This window comes from Poecilia latipinna, unplaced genomic scaffold (genome assembly GCF_001443285.1).
Source record: "Poecilia latipinna isolate Pla-1442-1.1 unplaced genomic scaffold, P_latipinna-1.0 Scaffold114, whole genome shotgun sequence".
Classification (NCBI taxonomy): Eukaryota; Metazoa; Chordata; class Actinopteri; order Cyprinodontiformes; family Poeciliidae; genus Poecilia; species Poecilia latipinna.
Window position 1 is genome coordinate 118,819 of NW_015112730.1, and position 12,130 is coordinate 130,948.

Genomic DNA, 12,130 nt, shown 5'->3' on the forward strand with positions numbered 1-12,130 from the left:
GATGACATTCGTCTTTGACACTGGCTCACTCCTGTTTCCAACCCTTACGACACTATATGGATTTTGAGGAGAAAAACACTAGCTGCTAATATACCCTTTTAGCCAGCTAGCTAGCTAGCTAATCAACTTAAATTTTAAAAATTAAAAGTTTTCTAACCCATGATAGATAAGTTAGGAAACTTTAACATTTATTGGCAGATGGCTGGATTACGTTGGTCTTCGCCACTAACTCATTCCTGTTTCCAATCTGTACATTAATTGCAATGAACTAGTAGCTAATATACCCTTTCCACCTAGCTAGCTTTTTTGCATTTGTCATTGGTTGGGTAACTTTAAAATGTATCTACAGTTGACTGGACGATGTTCATCTTCTCCCACCTGTTGCACGATCCTGTACAAAGCTGCTGCCAAAAGCCTCAACAGACCCCATAAATGTTACAGTTTTGACATAGCGAGACTAAAACTGCCCAGAAAACGAGCACAGATCTCAAAGCAGCATCTGATGCGGCACAAACTCTGAAGTCAGAAGTTTAGATGAGGAGGTGAAACGCTAGTAGTCTTACTAGGACTAAATTACATTCATTTAAAAAAGTCTTAAACTTGAGTCAGTGAAACCTGCAGAAACTCTGGATGCAGGTCTTTTGGGTCTTATCTGAACAAACTTTGCAAGGAACAAGTTTCTTAGGGATTTTTTTTATTGCAAAGTACCTCCAGACTCAACATTGCTTTTCAAGTCTCGCAACACATTCTTCACTGGATTTAAGTCTGCACTTTGACAGGGTTATTCTAATGTGTGAACATGGTCTGATTTAAGCTTTTCCATTGTAGCCCTGGCTGTAATGTTGAGGGTCTCTCTCCGACTGGAAAGTGCCATCTGATGTGTGAATTGTTTTTTTCTGACTCACACACTGTACCACTTTTGGCCACTAAACTTAACAAGTTTGACTTCTGTCTTGTTTTGCCAGAGTACCGTCTTGGTGTTTGGAGTTTCAGGCGACAAATGAGACAGCCCATGGCAATTAGTGACAAAAAAAAAAAAACGACACAAAGGACAAAAGTCAGAGTGAAGGAAGCCTTGAACACATTTACAGTCTTTTTTTTGATCCTTTTCCAGAGTCTTCTGCGTACCCATGACTCTGTAGCCAAGAGAGACTTTGAACCTGCTCTGCCACCCCTACCTGATGATGCAATGGAGGAAGATGAAGAGTCAGTGAAAATTGTGAGCCTTGTGAAAACCAAAGAGCCACTGGTCAGTATTTGTGTGGCAGTCAATCTGCAATCAGACCATCAACAAAAGCTCTCAGACTTCTCACTTCATTTTATTGTTTTACAGTGCAAATTTTTACATAAAGAGTTTACATAACCTATTGCTAAGAAAAACCCCACATGGAAGTGCAAAAACGTTTATAATTTATTCAGGATATTATTTGAATTGCTCAGATTTCTGTTTAAGATTAATCGTAATATACCGTTCAGTTGAATTGTATTGTTTTTCTTGCATGGCTGTAAGATGAGAGACTCGGGTCGGGAGGACGATAAAGTGAATTGGTTGCAGTTGCCGAAGTCACCACTAGGTGTCACAAAAATGCAGATGGAATAATCATAAATTATTAGAAACACTGTAGGCTTTGGAGGTCTAAAAGAGTAATTAGCAGGGAAATTAAGTATTAAAAAAATATAATCAAATATATAGTTAATGTAATCAAGATGTATAATCACTTAACATTTCGTTAGCCAAACGTTAACTGTAAATACAGTGTATTCGATGAGCTACAGTTTTTTTTTTCTCACTACGCTCTGCAGCGTAGGAACCACGACAGATAAGTAAAAACCTACATAATTTCAAATAGTTTTAAGATATAAAAACTTCTAATTTTAATTGATTTCACATGAAACACCTTAATGAGTAATCATTTTTTTACTTTAATATTAAAAATGTAATAACTATTCATTTATTACATTATGGCTGTTCTGGCATTTAATGCAGCTGCACCAAAAAACTTCAGCTTCTTAAAGTTATCCAGCCACATCTCAGAATGTGAGACATATGGAGCTCATGGTTATATTACATATATATATATGTGATTTCAAAAATGCATTCATACCAAGAAAAATGCCTGCTAAGAATCATTTAAAAGGAACCTATAGGACTCCCGCGGCAGCCTGTGCTGCTTTTGTGTTTAAACTTTTAACTTCGTTCTTAATCCAAGTTTTGTTGTTTTTTTCTTTCCACAGCTCTTTTCGCTACATATCACTGTGACACACGACACACCGCAGCTCCAGCTGTTCTGTTTATCTAAAGTGAAATAATGCAAACACTGACATCATAATTGAGTCATTAAAGCAGCACTGCAGATTTAGAAGGCCTGGGTTAATTTATGTTTCTGTTTCTAGTGCGCATTGATTAGCTTGGAGGCCTTTAATCACGGGCCATTTTCCTGATGCTGCTCAAATGTTCTGCTTTATTACTTATTCCTTGTCATTGTCTCTTAATTTTTTTTAAAAGTTTCCTGGATTGAGTAAAGGAGAAAAGGGGGGAGGGGAAGAAAAACATCCTGCGATGATTCGAGAGCGGCAGATGTTCAGCAATGTCACAAAACCTCGAAATTTGTCTTTTTAGTGAAAATAAAATAAAAAAAAAAATTAAAAAAAACTCTGGATTATTTTTTTTAGTTTGCAACTGGGACAAGCTTTTCCATTTGAAACATAAACATATTCCAGTTTTGACTCAACAGAAGAAATATTCAGAAATACATTTAAAATGTAGAGAATCGATAAAAGATTTAGTGAATATGCAAATATGCAGGTTGCCAGGTTTTGTAGATATATTGCAAACCAGAAGATAAACTTCCATTAACATCTCTGGAATAGCAGCAAAAAAAGAAAAAAAGAAAAAAAAAATCTCTTTGTGACTCATCTATCAAATACGCATTTTTGCTGGCGTTTCTGCATTCGAGAGACGCATTTTGGACGGATAACTGTGAACATTTTTGCGATGGTTCCGACGCTAGCCTGGAAGAGAGGGCTGACCTTCCTCTGACTTCGTCCCGCTGATCGATCCAACATGCTCCCATTTTCCAGACAACAGGGTTTCACCCGAGCGAGAGCCGATTGCAGCCAGCCAGCCTGCCGGCCCGCCCGCCCATTGCATCAGATGCTGTTTCCATTCTTGCATCGCCGCATCAATAACATCTGTTGTAAATAACGTCGCTTTTGTGCGGCTCGTTGTTGTGGAACACAAAGGCGTATAAATCATTAAAAAAAATATTTTTTTTTTTAATCAAACCAAATATATGAGCTGAGCTCAAAGCGTTCCTGCGATAAATTCAGTATGTTATCTCCACTCTGTATCCGTTTGTCGGTTCTTCTTTTTATGTGTGTGAATGAAGGGAGCGACAATTAAGAAGGACAAATCCACGGGGGCCATCGTCGTCGCCAGGATCATGAGAGGAGGCTCAGCCGATAAGAGCGGTAAGCAGACCGCAAGAGTCATAAGAATTCAAGTTCAAAAACACTTCACTGATCCCAAAGGGGACATGAAATGTTTCCTGAAACTCATATTAGTTCAAGATCCCTCAAAGGTCTCCTGTAGCAGTCCGTACTGCGTCCAATTTGAAGAAGCCTCTGACTGGAGACGGTGAGGACAGTTTCACGAGGAAGCGGCTTACGCACAAAAACACATAGCATGGTCCAATTAATCCTGCTTATGTGTTATTTATTGTAGTTTATGGTGGTGATAGTGATACTTTAACACTACTATTAAATTTAGCAGATCTGCGTTCTATATTTTTAAATGTTGTTCGAAATGGAGGGTTTTTTTTTCCCTCTTAATCCTTTTGGCTAAAAATCTTAAAGCACCAACCGATGTTTGTAAATGCAGATATGACAACAAATGTGGATTTTTAGTGTGAATTCCTCCTCTGTCATTGAATAACTGCATCGAATTTACACAACAGAAAGTTACTGTTGTCTGTAGGTTGGAAACATGGATTTTTAAAAAATGTTTCCACAAATATCAACGTCACACAGAAGAAAGCATTTGTATCCGTTTTCATATATATATTACCAAGTTTCATGTTTTTTTTTTCATTTCAAAGCCTAAAAATAGAAAGAAAACAGTGACAACATCCCTACAGTAGATATTTCACTTTTTTTCCCTCCCTTCCAAAAGGTCATGTGACATTTGAGTAATAAATGAGTTTAATGTTACTGTGCTGAGAGTGAAAATGGCTCTTTGGACTGGAAAGGTTGCAGAGTGCTATTACGGAGAAACAAACCTGCACCAAGCTGAGATTAACTCCTGACTCAGCCCATCAGCTAGCCTGCATCCTGCTGCTGAACAGATTTCCCTCCCACACTGACAGCTGTCACTTTAAAAATAAATGATTTACTGAGTAAAAAAATAAATAAATAAATAGCAGTGCATACATTGTTTAGGTTGTTTCTCCAGAGCCGAAGTACATTGATTCAAAGCAAACAAAGTAAAAATTTGGGAAATAGGTGATAACTTTTATTTCATTATCGATTATAATCTGGTTACATTACAGCAAACAGAATTACCAAACTGCAAACGCAGCCATCAAACTACAAATATTTATGATTACCGCTCTTAAATAAATCAAAAATTTGTGGAATTTGAAGCTCTTCTATAAATTGCAGGTTTGGATATCTTGAGTTAACGTACTTTGGCAACAAATTACAAATTTGACAACAGGTCTGGCACTTTTGCAACCAAACCAATTTTTCAGCAATGTTGCTCTTCTTGTAAGCGAGGGAAACGTGCAGCAACCTTCTTGGAGCCAGCTGACCGGCAGCCTGCAGCACCAAATGTGACAGGGAAAGCTTGGCGTTACTCTGCGCCTCCTACGAATTCGGGAACTCCAGAAGATTACAGCGCTTCTTCTGAAAAGCTAAAGGAAAACTTGAGCATTTTGCTCGAAAATGTTTGAGTTCAGTAATTAGTCATATTCCAAACATAATAATAATAATGACGCGATGTGTCTTTAAGGCCTGATTCATGAAGGTGACGAGCTGAAGGAGGTGAATGGAGTTTCACTGGAGCACAGGAAGCCAAAAGAAATCCTTCCTCTCCTGGTCAGTCACATCACTTCTTTGTCTCATTTTTCTGCTGGTCCTTGTTCTTCCTCTTCCTTGTTCATTTAAAGAGGACATATTGCTTTAACTTGCATTTTTATGACTGCTAGTGTGATACAAAAACAGCAAAGCATAAGTTTGTGAGTGGTGAAGCTGAAACCGAGTGAGGTTCGCTGAGTTGCTACTGCAAGTCGTCAATGAAATAATGTCCTACACAGGCTCCCGTAGCCTTTTAATGGATGTCTTCAGCTTAACCTTGTTCCAGCTGTAAGCCATATACTTGTTACGATTTTCCTGTTTTAAAGAAGAATGTGTTTGCAAAGTGACGCTGCGGCATTATTTTTACGACTACCATAGAGAGATGCAAGCAGTCCGAATGCGCAAATAAAAAGTATACTACTGCAACTTCCTTTGCAATGCGTACATGTGGCAGCCATGTTGGACAGGGAGACTGGGTCGGTGGGGAAACTTCTGGATTTCCAACTGAATTCTGAGTTTTAAATCAACTCACGTGTCTCCTTTAGCCTGAACCGCAACATCAAGGCCTTAAGATGGTTTCTAAAATGATATAGGTTTTCGACGCGTTTGCTAGATATGGTTTTAACGTTAGTGTTTTTATAAATTGTATTTATTTATTTTGTTTTCTTCCTTATAAGATATGCATAAATCTCAAGAGCTTCCTCGTCTACCATACTTGATTGGTTTCTGTTACTTTAAGTTTTTTATTCTTAGTAATAACTATTTCTTATCCTTGATTTTGTCATTTTCATGATATGTTTTCATTGTGTACGTTGTGGTTGATGCATAACTAAGATCTTTGCAAATATTTTTGAAATATAAAGTGAAGATTGACTAGAAAGTTATCAGACATGTTTAAACCGTTCATTTCACTTTATGTTTCCAACCAACTTTCCATTTTAATATTATTAATTAGCAGGTTAAAAAATATATATAAACAGATTTTTTTTTTTTTTGTGGTTTCCAGTTTTGAGTCTTTCTGTTTGAATATCCTGAACATGAAATAGATTTCTGTGTTTTATTCTGTGTAGGCTTGTTCTGAGGGTGCAGTTAAATTCAAAATCATTCCTGGATCCACCAAAGAGGAAATGACATCATGTGTGACAAAGGTAGATCAAACAATGAAGCCACTCCTCATGCTGCGTGCCTTGTTCTTAAGGCACACAGCACGCGTAGCCACGTGTAGCCGTGTAGCCACGCTGAACGTTTAGCGTTCAGCGTGGCTACATGAATTTATGGAGAAGAGTCGACTGGCATCTGCATCCCTTTAACTTTTACACTCTGTTATGTCAGAACCAGAAACTTCAATGTGTTTTATTAGGATTTTATGTGACGCAGCAACACAAAGTAGCACATAAATTATGGAGTGGAAAGAATTAGGCCCTACTTTGTTTGTGTTGGATTCATTTGGTTAATTTTTTATTTTATCATCCAGTTAGCTGTCATTGCACTGCAAAAACACAAAATTTCTAGGGACAAATTATAAAACTGTTTAGATTTTGCATATTACTTGCACTAGATAATATACAAATAGATATTTTCTAAGACAAAAGTAAATTTCAAGTTAGTTTTCAGCAAGATATACGAGATTGTTTTAAGTAAATAACTCCTTATTATTGGTGAGAAAAAAAAATAAGTTTCACGTTATAACAAAACATTTTTTCCTTGTTATAAATGTAATATTTTAGCAATTTGAGGGAATTGCTGACTTACAACGAGCTCCTATATCCTGTTGAAAAGTTACTTATAAGTTAGTTTAGTCTTATTTCAAGTGTACTAAGATATCTGCATGAAAAGAGACCAAAAACACTTGTTTGTTCAAGTTTGTGTTTTTGCAGTGTATATACCACAGCCTCCTCCTCGACATCTGTTGATTCTGTCAGAATCCCTTGGCACCATCTACCGTTTGGGCTCCATTTATTTAAATTAAAATAATTAATTGTGCTGTGCAGAAAATATTTGCAGCTCTACAGTCTTTGTGTTCAGAAAGAGTTATGGACCACAGCCCTGTTGTGCGCCGCGCAGGTTGGACGGGGGAGCTGGAAACGGACCTGAGAGCAGGCAGCGTTCGCAAATTATTTTCAATAATTGGAGTCGTTTTTCAAAAATGACACGTAGGGGGAAGTTAAAAAATGTTACGTTTCTTGTCAGAATACAGATGTTCAAACAGCAGCCAGAGGACAGACATACGAAAAAAAAAAAAAAGAAGTCATTTTCCATTTTTCTCACCATTCTGGGTTCTCAAAGCCGAAAATAAAGAAATAAATAAAATAATAAATTGTCATTCCTCAGGTGTTTGTGCGGGCGCTGTTCGACTATGATCCCACGGAGGATCCGACCGTCCCGTGTAAAGACGCGGCCGTGGCCTTCAAACGAGGCGACGTCCTCCAGATCGCCGGCACGGACGACGACACCTGGTGGCAGGCCCGTCGCCTCGGAGACGGCAGCGGTCGGGCGGGCCTCGTCCCGTCAAAGCAGCTGCACGAAAGGTGATCTTCTCACACCGCCAGTCGCTCGAATTTTGGGAAAGAAAATCAAACAAATATTCGTTCTGTTTCTTTTAACTACTGCAGAAGAGTTGCATTGCAGCGACCCAGAGCTCTGTTCAAGCTTCAGAACATCAAGCCGCCAGGTGATTGCTTTTGTTCAGGGGTGTCCAAACTGTGGCTAAGGGGCCGTTTTTGGCACTTGAAAGAATTTTTTTCAGTCCCTGACCACAAGTCGAGAATGGTATAAATTTGGCCAACAAAACAGAAAACAGTTGCTGACCCAAAAAATTTGGAAATTGTCTGCCATTCTTTTAATAAAGCAACTGTCTGAAGCTTTTTTCATGTTTTGGATCTTTAATGATAAACTTTTTGTTTTATATATATATATATATATATATAAAATCTGTGTATCGTCGGGAGAAAAAAAAATCGTGAGCAAATTTTAGCATTTTTAATTTAATGAATTCTGTGCCACGCCATTTGTTTAAATTTGCCAATTTTGGCCTCCAGCAGAAAACGTTTGGACACCAGTGCTTTAGTTCATAAAGTCACACCACCTGAAAAGCATAAAACACTTTGTAAAGAACATCTTCCAGGATGAGAAGTGGAACCCAGTGCAGGAGAATAACTTTGTGTGTTTTCTTTTTCTCCACATGCTCGGCAGATGACAGGGAAGGTACTGTCAGTACACATTCTGTTTTTCTGAAAGCTCTCCTTTGGCACAACTCATAAAATAAATGCGCATGCGATGAATCGCTTCAGCAGTTTAACATTTTAAAACGTTGACTTTTCCGAGACCAGTGTGTATTTCTCAAGGTTGCCTCCTCCTCCCCTAAGATGTGAAATTTTTACGAGCCGTATCTATGCTGCAAGTAAGATTGTTAAAAGTATCCATGAACTGAACGGGCTCCCTTATACGGTACTCACAGTTACTTAAATTTTACAAGGCTAACGTATTTCAGAACGTTTGTAATGAGCATGAAGTTCATGTTTCTGGATCAATTTTTTTTTAGTAAAGGTTTTTCACATTATCTGTTTCTCTCCTTCAGTTTTTCCAGTCCCAGAGGACGTAGACTATGGAGCCATAACAGGAATCCACATCGGTGAGACGCTGGACACTCAGAGCACACTCACTCCTATCTGAAGAGTTTTTAAAACATTTTTCACTATTTTATTCAACAATAAAAGTGTTCTTGAAGTGATTCAGCTGTGGAACGGCAGAACATGATGCTTTAAAGTGCATATTTTCAACTTTTAGTCCAAACCACAAAGAAGACTGCTAATCTTTTGGATTATCTTCAGCCCTGTTAGAAGGTGTCATATTCACAAGGATTAGTGTCTGAAATCCACAAATACTTCAAAATGTCTCCAGAGATACTTAGAACTGCCTATTTTAATAATCCAAACACCAAATATGCCATTAATACACCCGGTGGAAGCCGTTTCACCACTAACACAGAAGCTAAGGTCCACACTTTTTGCTATTTCCGCTCTTGGGAGTACAGCCAATCAGCTCCAAGGAAAATGAACGGAGCTCCGGCATTGGCTGCTTTGGAAATGCCAGCCGATAACAGAGTTAAGTGACGTTATTTGAAGTCCTGGGTATTTGCTAGATGAAAAAAATTAAATAAAATCAGCAAACTGGTGAATTTTCCACAAATAATTTCTAAAATATGTTCTTTAGTTATTGATAAGTCCTATTAATAAACCAAAACCATGTGGGTTTCTTTTTTGCAAACTTATATTTACAAGGGTGATGAATTTATTTATCAAAGTAACATCAGCTGGAACGGATCCACTATTGTTACCGGAGTGTAAATTGACAAACATGTTGGAAGACAGAAGGATGAAGGTCAAATCTGAACCTAATCTCAAACTCGCATTGCAAATGCTGTGGAAAGTATGTTGCCATAGCAACAGTACTGTCTGTAAAAGTGCTGCAAGACGTCATGTGGAAGGAAATAAGAGTGAAACTGAAACCACCATAGGGACTGAAATCACTCATCGGACACTTTCACACCTCGTCTGTTAGTTCTGGGTTTCAGAAGTAAAAATGGTGTTGATGAAAGGAGTCCACATCACTAAATGTTTAAATTCTTTATCGAGAAACGTTAACATTCTGACGTTTAAGCAAAACTTTTTTCACTTGAACAGGGAAATTAATTTCGATTTGCTCATCGAGCAAAAAATCGAAACAAAAACACATTTTCTAGACAAGGACAAAGTTAGGACGCCCTCCTCTCCTTGGGAGGCTAAAATGGCACGAATGAGAAAACGTCTCCGTCTGAAGGTTTTACACTCGTCTCTCAAAGTCAACGACATTTCATAATGTCTTGATGTAATTTATCTCCAGCAAGCTTTATAGTCTGAACTTTGTTTCTCTCAGAGAGCAAAAGTTTCCCGGCTTCAGTCTCTGAAGAGATTTAAACAGCTCAATCCATCAAAGTGCTACAAAATGTCTAATAACATCTGACGTGAGGGTTGTACGCACTGATACATTTTCTAAATAACATAATTACAGTAAAATCACCAACTATGATTTACCAAAAACTTCCATTTAGCAAAAAAAATATCCACAGACTACTGGTTTAAGCAAACACACAGTGACGTTTAGAGCGACGCGTGAATGGAGCTCACTGCCACAAAACATCAAACAAAATACACCATAAAAATAATACATCCTTTTAATACATGTATATGTGTGCGTTTGTGTATTTACGAAGGTAGAAACATCATTGTACACCCTGAGAGTGTCATAGTATAACACAAAACAGACTAAAATGAATGAATGAAATATTTTCGCAAACCTATCTTGAGGGATGCTCTTATTTTCTCACACAGCTGTACATGTTTCAAAAACAACCCAAGAACGCCATCATGAGCAACATCTGACTACTGGATGGAATAATATCCTTTAGAATCACTTATCGGTCTCTGACTTAAGTTTTCAAGTCTTTTGTGATGCATAATGAAACTCAGATCATTTCAGCTGTACTGGCTCAGTGCAAGACTCATTTACAGCATGTCCAGAACGATCTGCAGGAGGATTCATTTGCAAACGACCAAGAGATTCTCTGACAGAAAGACTTAAGATTGAAGAAATATGAATTTATGTTATGTTTCAGACTCAACGCAAGTGTTTAAAGGGGCTTTCCAGGCACACAGTGCCATTTTACAGCACAATCAAGTCACTATGTTAACTTGAGTTGTCATAAAATTGCTATATATCAAACTTGACTTCATAATTTAACACCTTGAAATTAGGTCTCTGGCACTTTAAAAGCTCTTCTGAAGCTCCGCCTTCAGGAAGTCGTCACAACATGGCTCCTCTGTTAACCCTTTAACTTTTTTTTTTTTTTTTTTACCAGCGTTGCGCTGAGAAGTAGCTCGTATGATGAGATCTACAGCTGCTCAGTTCCACCAGGTGTTTGCTAATTGCTGCTGGCTAGTCTGAAGGAGCTGAGTGGGAGGGCTGCTCTGTGACGCAGAAGCTTGTAACCTTGGAAACCACAACTCCGATGGTGAGCTGCGCCTCAAAGGCGGGGCTAGGTCCACCCGGATGTTTTGCACAGCTGATTGGTTGCCGCGGGAGATTAATGGATTTCTCAAACATGCATGAAAGAATCAAAGCAACACTCCAAGTGTGTTTTTGATGTGGAAATGACATCATAACGTGATACGAAGATAAGAAAACAATCCATTTCACATATTACTGCCCCTTTAATGTTTTCTTTTCTCCACAGAGGAACATTCTTCTTTATGGGGCCAAAAGGAACACATTTAAACATGCTATAGGAGTTAAAATTAGTAAAAAAAGAAAAAAACAAAAAAGGGCAACTGGCCTTGCCACCAGAGTGGTGGTTCTGATCATGAGCCGACCCAGAGGAGCCAGACCACAGACGCGCTACAGCAGCTGGAAGTCAGACAGAACACCAGCAAAGCGTGACGGACCGAGTCGTGTCTTCACCGAGACATGCTCCCGCGTTGCACAACGCCAGCACTCCGATGGCTCCTGAAGCAGGGGCCGCTCGCAGTCTGCCACTCAGTAATTCCCCTCTCTGTGTTTAGCGCCGAGCTTTATAATTTGTCCCGTTAAACAAGCCGTTCCCGACTGGCCCGCCGCCAGGGACGACGCTGAACGACCCGAGCAGTCCCTGAAACGAAGCAATACGTCAAAACAAATGACCGTAATTTTGCTTCAGGATTTATGAAAATTTGATCTGATCTAAAACGTTGAGCTTTTAAAAACGTTGGGGGTTTTGCGTTTCTGCTTGAGGAGAAAAAGATGGCGGGTTCATAAGCAGACGGTTCTGACGCTACGTCACACAGAGGTTACACATCAGACCTGTCAAAGTTTTGAATAACTGAGTTTTTACCATCCGGACGCAGGATTAATTTAGTACTTTTTATAATAATTGTGATGTAGTTTCCTTATTTTGTTTTTACTGATGTACTGATTGTATTTATTGACAAAACTTAAATCATTTGTGTAACCTTTGTTTGTTTTTAGCGAGACACATTACTCATTA

At 38.6% G+C, this 12,130-nt stretch overlaps 1 protein-coding gene across 6 annotated transcripts in view; it reads left to right on the forward strand.

The window, feature by feature from the left end:
• Nucleotides 1–12,130, forward strand: part of LOC106944826 (MAGUK p55 subfamily member 7-like) — a 29,499-nt gene that overhangs the window by 10,095 nt on the left and 7,274 nt on the right. For 4 of the 6 annotated variants that reach the window (XM_015028091.1, XM_015028090.1, XM_015028095.1 and 1 more), the window contains 8 exons: nucleotides 1,115–1,249; nucleotides 3,390–3,471; nucleotides 5,009–5,094; nucleotides 6,144–6,221; nucleotides 7,405–7,601; nucleotides 7,686–7,744; nucleotides 8,266–8,277; nucleotides 8,651–8,704. In XM_015028091.1, coding sequence (XP_014883577.1) covers nucleotides 1,115–1,249; nucleotides 3,390–3,471; nucleotides 5,009–5,094; nucleotides 6,144–6,221; nucleotides 7,405–7,601; nucleotides 7,686–7,744; nucleotides 8,266–8,277; nucleotides 8,651–8,704 — 703 coding nt within the window. The remainder of the gene's footprint in view (nucleotides 1–1,114; nucleotides 1,250–3,389; nucleotides 3,472–5,008; nucleotides 5,095–6,143; nucleotides 6,222–7,404; nucleotides 7,602–7,685; nucleotides 7,745–8,265; nucleotides 8,278–8,650; nucleotides 8,705–12,130) is intronic. The other 2 variants (XM_015028093.1, XM_015028092.1) reach the window with 2 other exon arrangements.